The 21353-nt window shown below is 43.2% G+C and overlaps 1 protein-coding gene across 2 annotated transcripts in view; it reads left to right on the top strand.

Annotated features, from left to right (window-relative positions):
* Positions 1-21353, top strand: part of URB1 (URB1 ribosome biogenesis homolog) — a 71175-nt gene that overhangs the window by 502 nt on the left and 49320 nt on the right. The window contains exons 2-8 of one of the 2 annotated variants that reach the window (XM_035709452.2): positions 2538-2677; positions 4054-4205; positions 5145-5277; positions 10926-11022; positions 13355-13440; positions 15059-15184; positions 17684-17808. In XM_035709452.2, the coding sequence (XP_035565345.2) occupies positions 2538-2677; positions 4054-4205; positions 5145-5277; positions 10926-11022; positions 13355-13440; positions 15059-15184; positions 17684-17808 (859 nt within the window). Of the gene's footprint in view, positions 1-2537; positions 2678-4053; positions 4206-5144; positions 5278-10925; positions 11023-13354; positions 13441-15058; positions 15185-17683; positions 17809-21353 lie in introns of those variants that run through there. The other variant, XM_035709453.2, reaches the window with a different exon arrangement.

Genomic DNA, 21353 nt, shown 5'->3' with positions numbered 1-21353 from the left:
CATCCCTCCGCAAGCTCCAAAACCTCGTGGTTGCAAGGGTCAGGGAGGCAGATACGGGCTCCACCGCTTCACGCAGCAGACGACACTTACGCACTTGCCGAGTCCCAGCTGCGAGCCAGCTCGGGGCTGCTCAGTGAGAAGGTTTGCTGCTTCTCTGTGGCTGTCAGCGCTGTTTTCAGGAGCTTTGAGCCTCCAAACACTCAGGCTGATCCGATGACATGTCCTAAGCCACCTCCTGAAGCCCCACAAGGACCAGGTTTGACCAAGTGACTAAGATGGAGCAGATTCTGTAATTTCACTTTCTGAAAAGCGTGATCGATCACCCTTCTTCACAGCTGCTTGTAATCCATGAGGAAGTATGTAGGTGATGGGGGAAAAAAACCCACAATTGAATCCGCTGCTATGTGGAGACACTGGTGCTGTCTCAAAATAAAACAGTGTCTCTGGGCTAAAGGGATTATAAAGTTGACGGCCAGAATATCTCCAATTAATCATTTGTTTTCTGTAAGTTTTGTTTGTTTTTTTAAACAATCTTTTTTTTTTTTTTAAGATTTTATTTATTCACGAGAGACACAGAGAGAGAGAGAGGGAGAGACACAGGCAGAGGGAGAAGCAGGCTCCATGCAGGGAGCCTGATGTGGAACCCGATCCCAGGTCTCCAGGATCACGCCCTGGGCTGAAGGCAGATGCTCAACCACTGAGCCACCCAGGTGTCCCTAAATTTTGTTTGTAAACATTTGATCCCTGAAGCTGCCAGCCACTGTTATAAAGATGATAGGTGCTTTAGCATAGAATTATACATTATACAATTGTACATGAATACAATTACACATTATACAAATGTATACAAATGTGTACAAATGTGTACAAATTATACATTATACAATTATATATGAATGCATTCATTCATTCATTCACTTGTTCATTATTTACTAGTGGCTGTTATTTGCTAGGGAAAAAATGGCGAGTATAACCGACATGGGCACTGTCATTATGGAACATACAAATAGTGAAGTGGGGAAGGCAGATAGCAATCAATAAAATCACATACGGAGAGTTCTACATACCAGTCCTCCAAAGGAGAGGTTCCTGATGTCCCCAGGCCTCAGACCTAATCTGGGAGATCAGAGAAGTCTCCCCAGCGTAAGTGGCTTTTCATGGAGTTGTAGGATGAGGTCGAAACAGGGACAGGAATGTTCGTGGCAGAAGAAAGAGCATGCTTAATTATTTAAAAGATCTTCATTCATGTAAATATTCATGATTTTGCTCAGAGAGCTTCATGGCATTCAGGTGCTGCGTTTGAACAGGTTTCCCAAGGAAACTCAGGTTGATAGGCAGTAGGTGCAGAAGAAAGTTGGAAGATGTGGCAGGGCTGAAGTCAGAGGGTGATCGGTGAATCCTTTGTATGAGGCTGTATTGAATTTGTGTTTGAATCTGGTCTTTATCTTGGATTCTCTCTCCCTGTTAATATGTTCTCATAACTTTCTGTGATGAGATCTCCTGATGGAAAGATCAGGGAAGTGGAATTGACAGATGTAAGGTTTTGCTTTCATCCAGGTATTAGGAAAGGTTTTTGGGTTTTTTTTTTTTTCCAGCTTTATCGAGACATTATTGACATAACTGATTTAAGTTTAAGGTGTACAGTGGATGATGACCAGCTTGGTTAACACTTCCATCCCCTCACATAATTACCATTTTTATGTGTGATAGCATTGAAGATCTACGCTCTGAATAACTTTTGAGCATATAATATACTACTGTTAATTATACTCACCATGCTGTACATTAGATCCCCAGAACTTATCTTACTATTTTTAAAGGAAACGCTACTCCCAACATGGGCCCCAAATTCACGACCCCAAGATGAAAAGTCACATACTCTTCCTACTGAGCCAGCCAGGCACCCAGAACTTCCTCATCTTATAGCTGGAAGTTTGTACACTTTGACCAACATCTCCCCATTTCCCCCACCCCTTATCCCATGGCAAACACCATTCTGCTCTCTTTCTCTATGAGTGTGGCTCTTTTAGGTTCCTCACATAAGTGGAACATAAAGTATTTGTCTTTCTCTGACTTATCTTGCTCAGTGCCCTCAAAGGATGTTGTTAAAGGCAGGATTTCCCTTTCTTTTCAGGCCAAATAATATTCCATTGTATATAGACCTATTCACAGAGATATACCACCTTCTCTTTATCCATTCTCTGATTTTACCCCGTTTGTGGGGCAGGGGTAGGGCTTCAGGGTTAGATTGGTCAGGACCCAGAGGGTGCCCAAGGGTAGATCACCGCACCAAGATGGGTTGGGCTTTAAAGCAGGTCCTTTGAATGCTGTTGCCCGTACCCTCCCTGGGGATAGAGAAAAGGCCGTGTCAGAATCCTTGATATCCTTGTGTCTACATTGCTGCTGTCTTCTCGTTCTCAGTAAGTGGTGGTTCCGGTCCCCTGGATGCCAGACATCTGCCTCTTGTCACAGTGGTGGCTTGTGATTGTTGCTAAAGAGGTAGTCCTTGTTAACCTTTGAACATTACTCTATTTCAGCCTTAGAAGCGTTTGTCGCTGCTGCCAAGAAGTTACCTCGAGAAGACGTATATGATGTTGTGGAAGGGTACATAAAGATTTCTGTTGAGTGTGCAGAGATCTTCCAACTCCTGAATGGGGAGAAGCGACCTGAAAGTGAAGTACGTTAGTCCTTACCTGGCTTGCTGAAGAGGAGAAAAAGTTCATGCCACTATTGTGTTAAGCTTGATGGAGAGAAAATATGATAGAAATTTCCAAGATGGGATTCCTGGGTCGCTTAGCTGGTTAAGTGTCTGCCTCCGGCTCAGTGATCCCAGGGTCCTGGCATCGAGTCCCGCATTGGGTTCCCTGCTCCACAGGAACCTGACTTCTCCTTCATTCTTTCTGTTTCTCATGAATAAATAAATAAAATCTTAAAAAAAAATTTCTAGGACACTACCAGCTTTCTGTAGAAGATGATACTTTGGTTTTTTTTTTTTTTTTGCTGTAGGAATACATTCAGTTTTGCATCATGACTTATCAAAGCATTTTAGTGGAAAGTGCTAACCTCATATTAGTGAATGATACCAGAAGGAAGGGTCATAGATTCTTTTTTTTTTTTTTTTTTTTTAAATTTTTTTTTTTATTTATGATAGTCACACAGAGAGAGAGAGAGGCAGAGACACAGGCAGAGGGAGGAGCAGGCTCCATGCACTGGGAGCCCGATGTGGGATTCGATCCCGGGTCTCCAGGATCGCGCCCTGGGCCAAAGACAGGCGCTAAACCGCTGCGCCACCCAGGGATCCCGGGTCATAGATTCTTAATCTAAATATATTTGGTTATGATATGGTTTGTTTTTAAGTAATCTCTGCACCCAGCGTGGGGCTCAAACTTAAAATCCCAAGATCAAGAGTCACATGATCTCTACTGACTGAGCTTGCCAGGTACCGCCTTAACATGGTTTGTTTTAACAGAAAGGAAGTAGGTAGAAACCACATGTCATGGTTGCAGACAGATACTGAGTTCCCTGGTTTTCTGGTTCCAAACAGGTTCAAAGTTTGGAATATTTATGAACCTGTTGAAAGCTCAGGGTTATTGCTATAAGACCCTAATATCCGCAAAGCAGTGAGGCCTGGTCAAGATTTCTCTCCTCATCTCATTTTGTGGAACTGTAAGCAAGCAGTTCTCTCTTTGGCTAGACTATGAAAGTGAGACTGATTTTAGAGCCTGGGATCTGCAGAGCTACCTGCTAGGCTGTCACCTTCCTGCCTTTGGCCCAGGATCTGTTGGAAGTTTTGTTTTTTAAAGATTTCTTTTTCATTCGTGAGAGACACAGGCAGAGGGAGAAGCAGGATCCATGCAAGGAGCCTGATAAGGGACTTGATCCCAGGACTCTGGGATCACGCCTTGAGTCAAAGGCAAGATGCTCAACCATGGAGCCATCAGGCGTCCCTGTTGGAGGTTTTAAAGTAACTGGCTAAAACGAGAAGCATATGTATGGAGGGGGGAAAAGAAAAACCCAAATGAGCTGATGCATAGGCATTTCATTTCTTTGCAGATGCTGTTAATATTTCAAGTTTTTGAGGCCATACTGTTGCGGACTGCGAGCGATCTTTCCCATTTTCACGTTGTAGGGACCAACATCGTGAAAAAGCTAATAAATAACCACATGAAGCTCATCTGTGAGTCCCTGTATGCCTCGGGCTACAGGTAAGTTGCCTATATGTGGCAGGACTACTCATGATGTGGTCTGCATTCATCTCTCCCTGAGTGCACTTGACCTTCCTTCCACTCATAGAGCGGAGCTGAGCAGGCTCTGAGGCCATCACGGCTGTGGCTCTGCCCCTTCATTTCCTGCTGACCAGCCCCTCACTGTTGCTGACTCTTCTGTGTGTCCATCTCACTCCTGCCCTGCTATTCTTCTTGCTGTCGTGGGAACCTTGTAGGCATTCTTGCCATTGTCCATCCTTCTGCCCCAGTGGCTCTTCATGTTGGTCACACACTCCCTGCCTCTCCACTTCAGGATGTTGTAGTGCAGAAGTGGCATCTCAGGGAGGCCTTGTTTCACCACTGCCCATCTGCTGTCACTTTGTATCCGTTTGCTTGTGGACAGAAGTATCTGTTTGTAGGTCTGTTTGCACAGCTAGATGTTTGATTTAATACTCTTGACTGTCTGTTTCCCTCCGCTAGAATGCAAGGTGCATGCAGGTGGAGTCCTTGAGTGGCCTAGAAGATTTGGTCTTCCACCACCTAGGACGATGCCTGGAGTGTGGCGGGTGTGCAGTAAACCACAGATCCCGGGTGGCCGTGGGACGGGAAGGCTGCTGAGAGCCTGCTCTGAACAAGTCTCCCCCTGTGCCCTGCAGTGGCAGGGGAGCTGTGGGTCTCCCAGTTACAGAATGATTTCCCAGAGAGAGAAATTGCCATCTTCTTTGTATCTCACATTTTGTATCCTTGGATCCTCTTCAGACTCAATCTTTAAGCTTTGTTTGGAGATTTTGTCAAGTTGTATATTCTTTTCTAGAGCCTGTCTGGTGTCTCTTTGCTTCCTCTTTCTGGTTTGGGGAGAGCAGACCCTACAACCAGGAGCACAGCTGGCTCGGTGCTTCTGCTGTTCCTGACATGCCTGATTTTCTCGTCCCTGTGCAGGATGGCTCGAGCCTGCCTGAACCTGTTGGCCGCCATGGTGACCCAGGGCCCTGAGGCTGCCAGGGATGTCTGCAGTCATTTTGATTTGAATAAAAAGACCTTGTACACCCTGGCCACCAAGAGGGATTCAAAGGTGAGGAGCTCTGAGCGTCTTGTCCCTCCTGTGTATTTCCTTTCCCTTTGGAGGGCCATCTTGATTTGTTTGTTGTCCTTTCTCTGGCCTTGGTCCTCACATGGGAGGAGAGGAAGGCCTGTGTGTAGAGAAACATGTGGCAGAGCCTGAACAACAGGGACATCTGAGGACAGCTTCTCTGGGGGCTCAGGCCTGTGAGGATGACATAGTTTGTGAGCATCTTCACAGAGCAAAAGAAATGATCTCCGTGTGCCTTGCAGCATGGACCTTGGGGCATCCCAGTCCCGTTTCTATTCTGTCCACTTCGGAGAAAACCCTTGGAGGTTTAAACCAGTGACATCATCATGGAGGACACATATGGCTTTTTAATGTTCCTTGTGTTTCCCGTCAGTGAATCTTTTTGTTTTATATATAAGATTTTATTTATTTATTCATGAGAGACACACACAGAGAGGTAGAGACATAAGTAGAGGGAGAAGCAGGCTCCCCACAAGGAACCCATTGCGGGACTTGATCCCAGACCCCGGGATCAGGACCTGAGCCGAAGGCAGACGCTCAACCGCTGAGCCATCCAGGTGTCCCTACCCGCCAGTGAGTCTTGTAACAAGTAACAAGTAGCTGTCGGACTATGCCAAAGGGAATGGAAGCGTGACTGGTTTTCAGGAGAGCTTTTATAGAAAAAGTTCCCTGGTGACTCTAGAAGTTTCCTTTGGGTTTAGAGTCTTGAGGAGGAAACACAAGTGGGAGGACTCAGAAGCGGGAGGACTCAGAAGCGGGAGAGTTGTTGCGCACCAGCCGTAGTTGTCTCAGCGCTCCCAGCTGGCCCCGAGGACAGCTGGGGCTCCCCGCTCCACACCCCTGACCCCTGCACAGACAGCAGACCGACAGTTACCCACGTGTCTGCCAAAGCAGAGAGCCACGTTAGCCTGATTTACTTCTGCACCCTGTCATCTCACTCTTCGGGGAAATTAGTAAGTTTCCACACTGCCAGGTAATAGGCTGAAGGTTAATCATAGTAACACCCGATAACTTTTCTGGCTCTGTGAGGTCAGCTCAGTGTTAAGGGTGGTCCTGGCATGACAAATAAGGTGTGCTCTGAGGAGAAGATTCCAGGTCTTGGTGTCTCATGGATATTCTTTTTTATTACTGTGAGTTATTTACATACCCTGAATGTGTCAACAGATTCCATTCGTTGAATAATGGTTACTGACATTTAAATGCATTTCTAATAAAAAGAATTTGCGTGCTGTTTGCACACTAGGGCAAATGTCACGGTTCTTTGGTCTTAGCTTGGCAGTCGGCCTGTCAGTAATGATGCAAGTTCCCTTCCCGCTTCCACCCTGTCTCTCTGATCTCAACCAGCTCAGCCCTGTAAGTAAAATACATCAGTACCCCGACCACCCACCAAGACATGAGAGAAAGTTCTAGAAGTAGGGCTCCTCTGCCTGAATGGATGCCAGCTATAGGCTGTGCATGTGCTGCCTCACCTCAGGGTCCTCTTGACAAGTGTTTTTACATGTCCTTGATCTGTAAAATGGGAATTATTCTCAAGATGGAAGTGTTTTTTTAGTTTATGGTGTACCTTAACTATTTTGTCATGGGAAATGGTTTTTAGACATTAAATTTTTATGTTCCACATAGGAATGAGTCTCATGGATATTGAATGAGGACGTTAAAAAATAGAGAGCAGCCCAGAGAACCCCCCATGTACCCATCCTCCAGCTGCAGACAGTTACCTCTGCCGTGTTTTTGGTTTGTTTTGGGGTAATCAGGTATAGCTGATCCCACATGTGAACCATATTCCCTCATGCATATTTCAGTGTGTATCTCTTAACAGAAAGCAACCTTTTGAAACAAAACCAGAGGCGATCGGGGGGCTCAGTTGGTTAAGCATCTGCCTTCGGTTCAGGTCATGGTCCTGGGGTCCTGGGATCGAGCCCTGCATTAGGCTCCCTGCTCAGCATGGTATCTGCTTCTCCCTCTTCCACTCCCCCTCCTTGTGCTCTCTCTGCTAAATAAATAAATAAAATCTTTAAAAAACAAAACACAAAACCACAGTACTATTCTTGTACATGTTACCATAAATAACTCTTAATATCACCAAATGCCCAGTTTGGTCTCAGTTTTTCCCCACCATTTCTGAAATGTCCTTACACTTTGTGTTTCAAATCAGGATCCAGACCAGGGCTACGTATCGTGTTTGGTGGGTATGTTTCTTAAATTTCTTAATGTTGAGTTTTCGATCCCTACCTTTTTTTTTTTTTAGTTAATTATTTATTTATTCATGATAGAGAGCAAGAGAGAGAGAGAGAGAGGCAGAGACACAGGAGGAGGGAGAAGCAGGCTCCACGCCAGGAGCCCCACGTGGGACTCGATCCCAGAACTCCAGGATTGCGCCCAGGGCCAAAGGCAGGCGCTAAACCGCTGAGCCACCCAGGGATCCCCTCTCCCCAACCTTTTTTTTTTTTTCATGTCATTTAGTTATTGAAGAAGCTGATGGTTATCTAGATCTTTTTTTTTTTTTAATAAGTGCATTTTTTAACATTTTGAGGGAATTATTAAAGCCTCATGAGGAGAGAGGATTATGGTTCTTTTTCATCCAGCCAAAGAAAGCACTGTTCATGTCGTTTGCCAAAAAGGAGTTTTACCAAATATGTTTTGGTCTATTTTAGACAGTGTTTTGCAGAACAAGCCATAAGGAGTTCAGGATGCTTTCTTCCTAGGATGAATAGCATTGTGAAGTCACAGAGTAGGAATGAGGAGTAAGCATGTGACCCTCTTGCCTTTGATGGGGCTTGCTGGGGATGGAGGTGGAGGCCCAGGGGACAGTGAGGGGCTGTCTAGTCGAGGATGAGCAGGAGGCATGGCCGTGACTGCTTGGAGTGGTGTGCGGATGCTATCTCTTGGGCATCTTGGCTTGTCCACGATGTTAGGAACCTGAAATTTGGGGTTGGCTGGAATATACAAGATGGATACCAGGAGGTGAAGACATTCCATGTCAGCTCAAAACTCGTTGCTGAGGCGAGCGGGGGGGCGGGCTGGTACCCTGGAGGGGATCTAGTCCCAGTTGCTATGTACAAGCAGGATGGAAAGATCTAGAATAGTACATAACTGAGATCCACGTTCTAGGACTCTTGCTTCCAGGACTTAAGTGGACAAAAAAACAAAACAAAACAAAACAAAAAACCCTAACAACCAAAACCCCAGAACGTGTAGAACCTTCCCAACTAGCTAGCAGAGCACAGAACCTAATTTAATCTTACCAGGCAAGTTTCAGCATCATACCAGCATTCTTTTGAAACACAAGGCATACATAGATAAGGCCAACAAATTAACTGTGCTTGGATTAGTTGACAGGTTTCTTTCAACGACCAGGCATCTAGGTAGCTTGGGAGCAGTGTTTACGTTAAGCTTCCTGAGGACAGGGACAATATCTTAGTCATTGCCATGTCCTCTCTCGGCCTGAGATCATGGCATCTTGAATAAAGGTGGTGTTTGAACAACACTGAATTGGTGAATTTTGAAGGCACCAAAACGTTGCTGTACTCTGAGGAAATGCAGCTCATTTTCACATGGTATCCAAACTCCACATTGTGAGGAGGTCTCTAGAGTAGTCCCTGGGATAAGGAGGATGGTTTTAAGCTCATAGTGGAGTTGGAGTAAGGTCTGATAAGGTCTTGCTGGAATGCTGTGGGGCATGGGTGGAGGTGTAGACCCAGGAATACAGTCAACGTGTAAGATCCCCCATCCAGATGTTGCAGAGTATGAGTCAGATGGCCTTTCTTCTCTCCCTGAGAAACATACACCCGGCAGGACGAGACAGAAGTAATGAAATACTCACATAGAGACCTAAATGGTTCCAAGTGTAGTCCTTTCATCTTGAGGAAAAGCAAAATGAAAATGCTCTGAAAAAATGAAAAACAAAAGAAATGCTCTGGAAGTTCTGAGAAGAAAGCACTTCTCTGTAGTCAGACATGAAGTTGAGCAGGAAGTGGTATGTTTGAACAATGTCTAGTTCTAGGACATATTTGCTTAGTAGCTATGGGACCTGGAATGAGTTTTTTAAATTTCCATTTCCTCATCTGTAAAATGGGTATAGAAGGCATCTCCACCTCAAGTTGTCATAAGGAGTAAATGAAATCACACATATGCAGCCTTTGACTTAGTGTCTGGTGTATAGTAAGTGCTCAATAAATGACAATGATGTCCTCCTCTTCACCATTCCACCATCATTACCACCACCCTGCCATTACTAATAGGAATGGAACTATCTGGAAGACAGACTTCTTAATTTTTCCAGGCATCCAAGGGCAATAATTCTCCATGGTATTAACTTCTTTGCAGCAAATTAAGATATCTTTGGAATAACTGAAGTAGGGGGAGAGTACAGTTGAAGGACCGGAGGATCCCAGTGTATATGAGCTAGTGCTAGTACAGCCAATGAGCGATGCACATGATCAGCCACCAGGGTTTGAAACAGACGAGAAGACACGATGTGTGTCTTAAAATTACTGGGAGGGATAGTTGATCAGATGGTCCCCATAACTTCCCCTGAAGTGTTGATGACTGGCCATGGCCTGTGGGCCCTCCTTGAGGATGTCCACTCTCCTGGAAAAGCCACACTGGTTTGTAATGTGACAGCATCTGTGCTTTGATGTCCAGAGTGCATTTATAGTACCTAATTTATAGTAACCTATATAACCCAGACATCACCTCACTGGTGTCAGCTAAAGTAGAACCGGTCTTTCCATTGGCTCTGGATTTTCAAAAAAGTGTATATGATTTCACTGGGAAGTGAAATAGATGGTATCTAGATGGGCTGAGAATCTTCTGCTCTATGCTGAAGTGGTCCATGAACCACAAATGTTTAAGTATGATGGGGGAAGGGGACACAACTATACTTTACCCATACTTTTATGTTTATGTAGCAGTGAGCCATTATGCTATGGCTTTTAAGCACAGTGGATGAAAATATGTAATGCAAAAAAAAAAAAAAAAGAAAATATGTAATGCAGATAGACATCTTGATAATTTTTATTTTTGGCTTGTTTCTTGACATTTTATTTCTTTTTTTTTTTTTAAGAGAAGGAGGATGGGAAGGGGGGTGGAGAGAATTTTTTTTTTTTTAATTTATTTATTCATGAGAGACACAGAGAGGCAGAGACACAGGCAAAGGGAGAAGCAGGCTCCTCGCAGGGAGCCTGATACGGGACTTGATCCCGGATCCTAGGATCACCGTCTGAGCTGAAGGCAGGCAGGCGCCCAACCGCTGAGCCACCCAGGCATCCCGAGAGAGACTCTTTAGCAGCTCCACACCCAATGTGGAGCCCAGCACAGGATTCGATCTGATGTCTGACCCTGAGATCATGACCTGAGCCAAAACCAAGTCAGATACTTACCTGACTGAGCCACCCAGGACCTCCATACTTTTGTATGTAGAAACAGCTTGAAGGAAAGAAAAATAGAGCAGAAGATGGAGAGAAAAGAGCAAAGAAAAAACCCTGTGTTCCCACAGAGAGATGACTGCTGGTTTTAGACTTTGAGCCTCCTGACAGCATAAGACCAGAGACTTCCGTTGCTGCATTCTTGCTTTGGCGCTGGGCAAAGGGTATGGATATACACATGACACATGGTCTCCTTCCCCCTAGGGTGTGCATGATGTCCGGCTGGCCTACATTCAGTTTGCCCTTTCCTTTCTGATTGCCGGCGATGACAGCACGATCATGCAAGTGCTGGAGTTGAAAGGTAGGTGTGCCTCTGTCTCATAGCAAAGCCTGATTGCAGCTGTTTTTGGAAAGTCTCCTGCAAAGCAGTTTTCCCAGGATAAAAAAGGTCTGCAGCTTTTGCAGCTGCTGCTGCACGCTAGAATGAAGGACGCGTATGCGGTGAAGCTTCCAGTCAGGTCAGTGCGGTTGGGAGGTGGCTAGTCAGCATGAACAGAGGTATTCTTGCTATGTTCCCTGGAATGCTGAGCGATGTCCCAACAAAGAATGGATGCAAACTTCAGAGACTCGTATGAACAAAGGGGGCTTTATGGTTTCAGAACATGGGTAGATACGTACCCTGGCTACCTGCTTTTCCTTTGTAATTAAGGAAAAAATAAAGTTTAGTTACTTCGATAGCTTTACCAAATGTTAACCAGAATATCACTTATAGAGCTTCAAGGAATTCCAACTGGACCACCTTCTGGTGGCTGTCACCCTAGAGCCAGGCTGGGTTTAGTTGAGTTAGTTGAGAGCACTTGCATATTATCAAGACATTCAGTAAGACAAGGAATAGTAGCGCCAGACCACACTTAGCACATGGCAATTGCTCTGTATGAACCCCCCCTAGAATCCAGCTCTGTCTGCAGGTGGGGTGAGCTCCTTGCTGGAGCTCTGGGAGTTGTTGGAGGAATGACGTGGTGCCTGTGGCCCCATGTGGTCGGGTGTCCAGCCTGTCTCTCACCTCCCCCAGGGTGGAAGACCTAAGCTCTCTCCAGATGATTGCCAGGCACCATTTAACAACAAGGTGTAGGTGCTGATCACCCTGTATATTAGCTCTGGTCCGTGCGCGTAGCCACCTTGCACTAGGGAAGAAGCACCGTGGAGATAACTTCATTGCGTGCCTTTCCTGCTTGGGGCCAGCTCCTGTGGGAACTGCTGCTGCTGCCAGGGCTAGGAGTTCTGCAGAATTCCCCTGGCTCATCTCAGCTGTCTGACTTTCATTAAAAGACTGTGATTTGGGGTTATTCACCTACACTGCTAACAGACAGGGCTGCACTTCAATTGGTGTTTTGCAAGGCATTTAGGCCAGTATGCATCAGAACTTTAAACACATTCAATCTGGCCTTTCCATGTCTAGTCATTTATCCTAAGGGAAGAATTAAGGATGTGAGTAGAGGTTTTCTTAGGGGATATTTTTTCATATTAGCTGAAAATTGAACTCCTAACTGTCCACCAGCAAGGCATTGATTGTGCAAACTGAGGGCTAATCGTAAGATGGAATGCAGCTATTAAAAATGATGTTGACATATGCTTCCTGACATCAGCCTTTTAAACAGTATGCAATTAGGTATAAACTCAGTGTAAAGCTGTCAAGTATCCCATTTTACTAAAAGATAAATAGAACAGAATATGGATCAGAATATCAGAAGGCTCACAGCTAGTAATCTAGAGGTTAACACTGTAGTATTTAGTAACAGTGGTATTTTCCAATTTTTCATTTTTGGGGAATGAATTTGCTTTTGTAGAATGTGTGCCCATGGAGCACCTCTGGAGCAGGTGAAATTATAATTGCTCTGATGTTTCTGCCCCTGTATCACCAGTACATTAGCAATGGTATGGCATCAAGCTGTGGTGGCTGATTCCTTGGGGATCCAGAAGTTTGAAAAGAAAGCAATCATTCTGAATTCTACCACCAGTCAATAAAATGATGACCATCATTTATTTTAGTTCTTTAAAGATTTTATTTATTCATGAGAGACCCAGAGAGAGAGAGAGAGAGAGGCAGAGACACAGGCAGAGGGAGAAGCAGGCTCCATGCAGGGAGCCTGACGTGGGACTCGATCCTGACGTGGGACTCGATCCTGGGTCTCCAGGATCATGCCTTGGGCCGAAGACAGGTGCTAAACCGCTGAGCCACCCAGGGGTCCTCCTGATGACCATCATTTAAAATGTAACTCTGAGCAATTCTAAGCAAAGAGAGACATTTAGCAAAATCATAATCATACCATACATTCAAACGGTCAATACAGCATTAATTTTTTTCAGAATTAATTTTATTTATTTATTTATTTATTTATTTATTTATTTATTTATTATTTTTATTTTTATTTTATTTAAATTAATGTGAGAAAAGGAAAGTGAAATAACAGAACTAATGAACTTTAATGGTTCTGTTATTGTTTTACCTTTAGATACTGATTTCCTATGAAGTAGTTATTCCTACTGTAAACTTGCATAATTAAGAAAGACAAAACCTAAAAAAAGAAGAAAATGGCATTGTGTGCTGCGCCATTTTAAGAAGTAATGTTCTCTCATCTGTTCTCATGTTCAAAATATTTCTGAGTTTAATGCTGTGAACCTTTTACTTTCAGAATTTATTCCTTGCATCTTTAGCTCAGGCATAAAGGAAGACAGGATTTCTACCATCAATATTTTGTTATCCACGCTGAAAACCAAGGTACGTGCTTATTCAGTGTTCCTGTCATTTGTCTTTTCCAGTGTTTGACAGGACCCTAGAGCTGTAATGGTGTAGGGCACACATTAGGGTTGACTTATAGGTGAAATGGAAAACTTTCTTAAGGCTTCCATATTATCACACCAGGAGTTGCTCACTATTTCACGGGAAGCCTTGGATTAATTGAAAGCTGTAAATTACAGCTGTTTTTCATTTACACACTTAGCAAAACATTATTTTGAATTACCTTACATATTCTGCCTTTTACAAGCATCTGGTAGAAATTTTAGAACTGGCTGAAGGAATTGCTGTCTTTAATACAAAAGCAACTTAAATGATCAGTTAGAAAAACTATGACCCTCCCAGTAGAAAAAGTGAAAACCATGAATTGGTAGTCCCTGTAAAAATAGCTAGTTAGCATAATATTTCAAACTGTGGTTCTCAGCTGGGAGTGATTTTGTGCCCCTCCTCCCCACTGTGGGACATTTGAAAGCACCTGGAAACATTTTTGGTTGTCATGACTGGAGAAGTACAACTGGTACAAGTGGGCAGAGCCAGGGATGGTGCTCAGCATCCTACATTGCACAAGACAGTCCCTTACAACCATTATTTGGCCCAAAATGTCAATTTGTGCTGGGGTTAAGAAACCCTGACTAAAAGTAATATAAGTCAGGAGATAACAGGTTTTTTTTCACCTATCAAATTAACATGCATCTTTTAAAACAATGATATTCATTGCTAGCAGAGATGCTTTGAATCAGGTACTTTTGTGGAGGAAGTGTTAGAGCGGGTCTGGCAGTATGTGTCAAAGGTCTTAAAGATGTTCCTAGCCTTGGGGGTGTTGGGAGGTTCTCAGAATCACCCAGGAAGCAAATTTGAAACACATACATCTGGGCCACATCCCTAGAGGTTCTGGGAGTGGGTTTATGGGGAGCTGAGAACCAGTGCCCCATTTCTAGCCCTATAATCAGGGATACAGACTCTGTACAGGGATGCTGATGACAGCCAGAGTGGAAACAGCCTAATTGTACACACCATGGGAAAGGTGAAATAAATTATGGTCACTCAGGCTAGAGTGATATCGAGCCCTCCAAAATGAGGTTCTAAAGGAGTTTTTATTTTTATTTTTTTTTTAATTTTATTTATTTATCCATGAGAGACAGAGAGAGAGGCAGAGAGAGAAGCAGACTCCATGCAGGGAGCCCGATGTGGGACTTGATCCCGAGACTCCAGGATCACACCTTAGGTGGAAAGCAGGCTCTAAACCGCTGAGCCACCCAGGGATCCCTAAAGGCGTTTTTAATAATGTGGAAAAAGCTCATGCTATATAAGTAGGCAGAAAACTCTAAGTATAATCTCAAAGAGATAAACAAATGGTACGTGTATGTATATATTACGTGTTGCGGGGCAGAGAGCTAAAAGGGAATGTACCATGATGCTAACTGTGCATATCCTAGGATGGTTCAAAGGTTGTTGACTTTTGTTGTTTTTCTCTTCATATTTTTCCTTTTTTCAGTCAAGCTTTTTGCCATAGGCCTTACGTGGTTTTTGTAATGACGAAGTACAAGAAACACTTCTAAAAATCAAATTCCTTGAAATTAATTTGTTCTATTGTTTTTAGGTAGTTCACAATAAAAATATCACGAAAACCCAGAAGGTGCGTTTCTTTACCGGGCAGTTATTGAACCACATAGCAGCTCTCTACAGCTGGAATGGGATTGTTGATGTAAACCTGGAAAATGTTGAGGTACAGTCCTGTTGGCTTTGAATTGACCTTACTGTTAGCGTGTGGTCCTCACCGCTGGAGGCTGAGGAATCCACCTGCCTTTAAAAAAAAGAAAGATCCCCCATTTAATCTGGGTCTCTTGGCTTATGATTATATTAATTCTCTACCTAGATGTAATACGGTCTTTCAAATTTTATTTTTTTAATCTCTGCAGTAATCTGATATTAGACTTTTTTTTTTTTTTTTTTTGCTTCCATTAAAGAGAAAACTCTTACTCCTTTAGCTGAGTGACATGCTGGTTTCCCTACAGGGCTTGCCCTGTAGACACATGGTGTTGATCCAGGCTCTCTTCCTTCTCTCATTGACCTCTTCTTTTCCATCTTTCTGTTCTTTCCATATGAGCCTTTAGAATTTCAAGGCCAATTGCTTTCACTTCAGGATCCCAAGTGCCTTAGGAAAACCCCAATTTCCTCAACTCCTGACATGTGTGATTTATTTTGTAATAGTCACTCAAGTGTTGAGTTAGACCAGTTGCTCTCGAGTTGACCCAAGGCTGGAGTACCTTTTAATTCTCCTCATTTTGATTTTCCTCAGGGTGTTTCTGAACATGGAGTTGGCCAGAGTAGTGAAGGCTCAGACTTCCTGTGAACTTTATAGTAATTTACCTCTCAAGAGCCCTGTGTTTTACCTCCTTTTATCTTGGTGACTTGCCTCTGTCCTCTTGTTTTCAACATGTTTTGTATGCTTTATTACCAGGAAGCCTTGGGGGCTTAATAAAAACACTCCCAAACGTGGAATTTTATTCAAAAGAGCAAGAGAAATTAAGTCATTCTTAAGCTTGTTTAAAAATACAGGTTTAAACTTGTCCCTCTTAAGAGTATTTTTTTTTCTTTTTTTAATGGTTCTACCTTATAGGTGAGGATGTTCAAATTCAGAGTTAGGTAATGCTCTCATCACTGGTTGCATTCTGGTTTCCAGCCAGAAGCTATCCAGGAGCCCATTAAGAGTTTGGCCTCATTAGAATAAAAAATGCTCCTATCACTCAGGACAGTCTAGGGGATTTTAGAACTCTGTATGGACATTAGTCTCACCCCATCACTCAGGAATGTACAGCGGTTTTGGAAGCCCTCCTCCAGGAACTGGGGGTGCAGACCAAATTCACATTACCCCTGAACTAGGCAGGGGCTAGGGGCGCTGACCCCCATGCAGTCAAAAATCCATATACAGTTTTTGACTTCCTGAAAAACTTAACCTAACTACTAATAACCTACTGTTGATTGGCAGACTTACCCATAACATAAACAGTCGATGAACACGTTTTGTACGTTATGTGTATTATATACCATGCTGTTACAGTGGAGTAAGCTGGAGGAAAGTAAATGTTATTAAGGAAATCATAGGAGAAAATACATTTATAGTACTGCACTGTATTTATGGAAAGCAATCCGCATAAGCAGAACTGTGCAGTTCAAACCCATGTTGTTCAAAGGTCAACTGTATTTCTTCTATCATAGTATCAGCACAAAAGCAAAGAGAAGCTTAAAGAAATGATTCTGTAACTGAAGTATATGCTGTAAAGAGAGGCTTTTTTTTTTTTTTTTTTAAGATTTTATGTATTCATGAGAGGCAGAGACATAGGCAGAGGGAGAAGCAGGCTCCATGCAGGGAGCCCGATGTGGGACTCGATCCCAGGACCCCGGGACCACACCCTGAGCCAAAGGCAGATAGATGCTCAACTGCTGAGCCACCCAGGTGCCTCATAAAGAGAAACTTTAATCATGGGGGCTCTTCACTCGCTAGCCCAGTGGGGACTTCAGCTGTACCATTGGTTTGCTCTGCCAGACACATGGGGCTGCTGTAAAAATTAAATGAAAACTCTTATTGTCAAGTACTTGGAAACAATACAAAATAACATAAAAATGTTGAGTTATCTGTAGTTTCTTGTTCTAGCAACTCCATTCAACTTCAAAAAGAAATATTTTCTTTTTTAACTCAGTTTATTTGAACTAAAAAACAGTTCATCCATTTCCTTCACCACCCTGCCACTCCCGGCAACCACCAGTCTTTCTCTGTGTCCATGAGCTTGTTTGTTGTTGTTTTTTATTTAACTTATTAATTTCTGGGATCCCTGGGTGGCGCAGCGGTTTGGCGCCTGCCTTTGGCCCAGGGCACGATCCTGGAGACCCGGGATCGAGTCCCACGTCGGGCTCCCGGTGCATGGAGCCTGCTTCTCCCTCTGCCTGTGTCTCTGCCTCTCTCTCTCTTTCTGTAACTATCATAAATAAATAAAAAAATTAAAAAAAAAAAACTTATTAATTTCTTTTTCAATTCCATGCATAAGCTGTGGGTTTTTAAAATCTTGATTGGTGTTTCTGTTTGTTTTTTTTTTGAATGATATGAAGAATTCAAGATGTTTTCTAAGAGGTCATCAGGTGCCTGGTATTATCCAGTTTTACTCCACAGCTCTTACCGAGGCTTATAAACTTGAGATTTTCATTGAATTTTTAAAAAACCTTGTAGGCTTCTGCTGAGGATGCAGGGAAAACCATGGTGAGGGAGCTTGTTCACACCTTCCTGATGGATCTGTGCTGTTCACTCAAGCATGGGATTAATTTTTACGATGCATCGCTCGGCACCCTTGGCAGGTAAGATAGCACCCCTGGGAACCCCGAGTGTGCACTCCTCAGTACTCCTCACATACATGACTTGCTGGGGAGACCCAGTGGAGTGATGGGATCGTGCTGGATTACAACTAGGATTCTAGACATTACCTAACTCATCTCAGCGATGAACATTTGGTGACCTGGAGAGTGGCTGCCCATTACAGGCCCTCAGGGCAAAGGGCTGGGGGTAGCCCAGTAGGAGATGTCTCACCCAGCGAGGTGCTGCGGGTTTCACTCCAGATGTGGCATTGGCTGGGTCTGAGGGTAAGTTTTACCTCTGCCTCCCCAGAGAGTGTGAGCCCCTTTGCGGGCCTCGATGCTCTCCTGAGGTGGGAGCCACTGTGATCCCAGTTTAACGGATAAGGGAGGTGGGCACAGAGAGGTTGGGTCATTCAGCCCGTAAGTGGCAGAGTTCACATTGAAACCCAGGGAGTCGGGATCCCTGGGTGGCGCAGCGGTTTGGCGCCTGCCTTTGGCCCAGGGCGCGATCCTGGAGATCCGGGATCGAATCCCACGTCAGGCTCCCGGTGCATGGAGCCTGCTTCTCCCTCTGCCTGTGTCTCTGCCTCTCTCTCTCACTGTGTGCCTATCATGAATAAATAAAAATTAAAAAAAAAAAAAAAAAAAAGAAACCCAGGGAGTCTGGTTCTAAGCCCATCCTCGTACCAGGCACAATAGTCCTTCCTCTCCTCAAAGACAGCCGCTAATGAGCTAGGTTTTCACAGTTTGGTTTTTTTGTATTTCATTTTATGTTGCACAGTTACGGTGCCATTTCATCAGTGAGGAAGCAAAGCCCAGACCTGATAGTTTAGATTATGTTCTTTCATTTATTTATTTTTTCCCCATTTATTTATATATATAATTTAAGCTTGTGTATTTATTTTAAATTTAATTAATAAAAATCTTTTTAAAAAGGTTTTATTTATTTGAGAGAGAGGGTAAGCATGTGTGGAAAGTGGGTGGGGAGGAGCAGAGGGAGAGGGAGACGCAGACTCTCAACATGCGGAGCTTGATCTCCAGCCTGAGATCATGAGCTGAAGGCAGGCACTTAACTGACTGAGCTACCCAGGTGCCCCAGAATTATGTTCTCTTAGACCTTCTGTTTTAGTCTAGCTGTAATACATATCCGTGTTACTAGTTTTTAAATAACCAAAATAGCATACTGTTGGATTTATTAACCTGCTTTTTTCCCTCTCGATTGTAAAAATATTAGGAATATTTTCTGGTCATCATGAATACCTTTAATTAATTAATTAATTAATTTTTTATTTACCTCTGTGGCATTTTATTTTTATAAAGATACAGGTGGTTTGATTTAGTTTCACCCACCCAGGCAGATGACTGATTCCTTCAGAATGAGATAACACGGTGGATATTTTTTTCCTGCTTGTGACTTGTTTTGATTCTGAGGTCATTGTGAATTAACTTGCCCCACCTCATTTCTTTTTCTTTTAACTTTTTTTCATGATAGTGTAGCTTTTCCCTCATCAGCAAAAAAATCAGGTCACTTGCTTGTTAAAGATAACAGCAGATTTTTATAATCAAATATACGTATTATATAGCATATATTAACATTAACATATGCTTTGTATAATAACGTGTAATATATAAGATTTGTAGTATATAACATGCCTAAAACACATGTGTTTTCCTCTGTAAGACCCATAAAATAGATCATCATTTGATGAACATATTTGAATTAACTTGTAGGTATGGTTTTGTTCAAATAAGCTGTGGCTTATATCAGTTTTTTGAAGCCGGGGCAAATGCAGATGTTTGCACTTAGAAGAGGAAGGGAATTTTGTTTGTGGGGATATTGATGTAAAACTTAGAGAAAATTAAAATGTATTGTCTGGCAGTAGTTGTAAGGCTCTTGCAGCTCCATTCAGGGCTCGCGTCACCACATCGGAGAGGCCTTCCCTGGCAACCCTTTTCTGAAATAGCCCATCTTCTGTCACTGCCCTTATGCCTGGCTCTTGCTTTTGACCATGACTTAGTACCACCATGCACGTTTGTTTATTTACTTGTTCGTTACCTGATAGACAAGAATTGATGAGAACATAGGCTGGTCTTTTTGGGATCCCCGGGGTCTAGGACAGTGCCTGGCACATCATGAATGTTTGAAAGCGAGGCATTACAGCGTAGGCCGGGGTTGGTAAACTTCTCTAAGGGAAAGGTAATATTTTAGGCTTGGTGTGCCATACAGTCTGTATTGTGACCACTCAACTCTACCATTGTCGTAGTGGAGCAGCCATGGACATAATGGGTGTAACTGTTCCAATAAAGCTTTATTTACAAAGACAGATGGTGGGCTGTAGTTTGTCAACCCCTGATGTGAAAGTTAAGAGAACAGAATTTGGAGTCAGCTGTGAGACCTCGACAAATACTTGCTTCTCTCTGCCTCTGTTGCCACATCTGTAAAATGGAATCAAAATTAGTATCCACCTTAGAGAAAAGTAGCGTGTGGAAATTGCCTGGAGCAGTGGCTGGCACGTGTTGCACACTGTAAATATAAATGTCATCTATTTTATTACAATACTGCTTGAAATAACGTGGATGTGTCGTATTTTTAGCGTACTTTGTAGATTCAGCATTGTGTTCATTTGATAGCACAAACTTTTGCTCGTGAAATTTTCATATTAAGAATGTAAGCTTTTTAGACTTATAGAGCATAGGTTTCTGATCAAATTACCCTCTAATGCAGTTTTTGAAAAATTATTATATGTAAAACTGCGTATTGCATCTTAGTTTTAGTCAGTTTTATAAGGGGATATGGAACCTGTGAGGATCCTAGAAGCTGTCAACGTGCATGCTAGTGGTAAATTCTGAGATTTTCTGGAATTATGACTTCCCAGGGACAGGCAGAAATGAAAAATCATCCTTCCTTAGAAGGATCTGGGGGTAAACATAGAGTCCTGTGGGTTTGCCTCTGTAGATCCTGGGCTAGTTGCTTACTTTCTGCAAGTTTTAATGTCCACAGGTTTTCTTGATTATTATTTTTATGATCTTATACTTTTGAAAACTGCCCACTTTGGGACAAGTTTTGAATATTTTCATACAGTAGATTATTTTCCCCTAGATGAGCTGCTTGTGGCTGCTAAGTGAAAGCACAGGAATTAGAAATAAGTTAGAAACAGAGGAGGTGGAAAACCCGTGGAGACTGTGCCATTTTGTCGCATTTCAGAAATTTGTGGCACTGGACCACAAGGCAGTTTTGCAAGCACCTTCGTTAAAAATCTTTTCAAAAGAAAAACATATCCTCTCTTTTATACTTAATGCTCAACATGCATATTTCTTTACACATGTGCTTTTTCATGTGCATTTAGAGGAAAGAGGTCAGGAAAATCTCACAGTGAAATTCTGGGCGTGGATTCCTTCCTCCCAGCGGGTTTGGTCCTTTCTTTATAGTAGCCTTGACTTCTGGGCAGACTGGCAGGTGGATGGGGTGGAGACAGAGAGTAGGTTTCTTCCTCTGCATAAAAATCAAATGGAACTCAAGGGAGGCAAAGAGAAATGGGAGAACAGGA

This window comes from Canis lupus, chromosome 31 (assembly GCF_003254725.2).
Source record: "Canis lupus dingo isolate Sandy chromosome 31, ASM325472v2, whole genome shotgun sequence".
Classification (NCBI taxonomy): Eukaryota; Metazoa; Chordata; class Mammalia; order Carnivora; family Canidae; genus Canis; species Canis lupus.
Note: the sequence above shows the minus strand (reverse complement) of the source record. Positions and strands in the feature narration are given on the sequence as shown.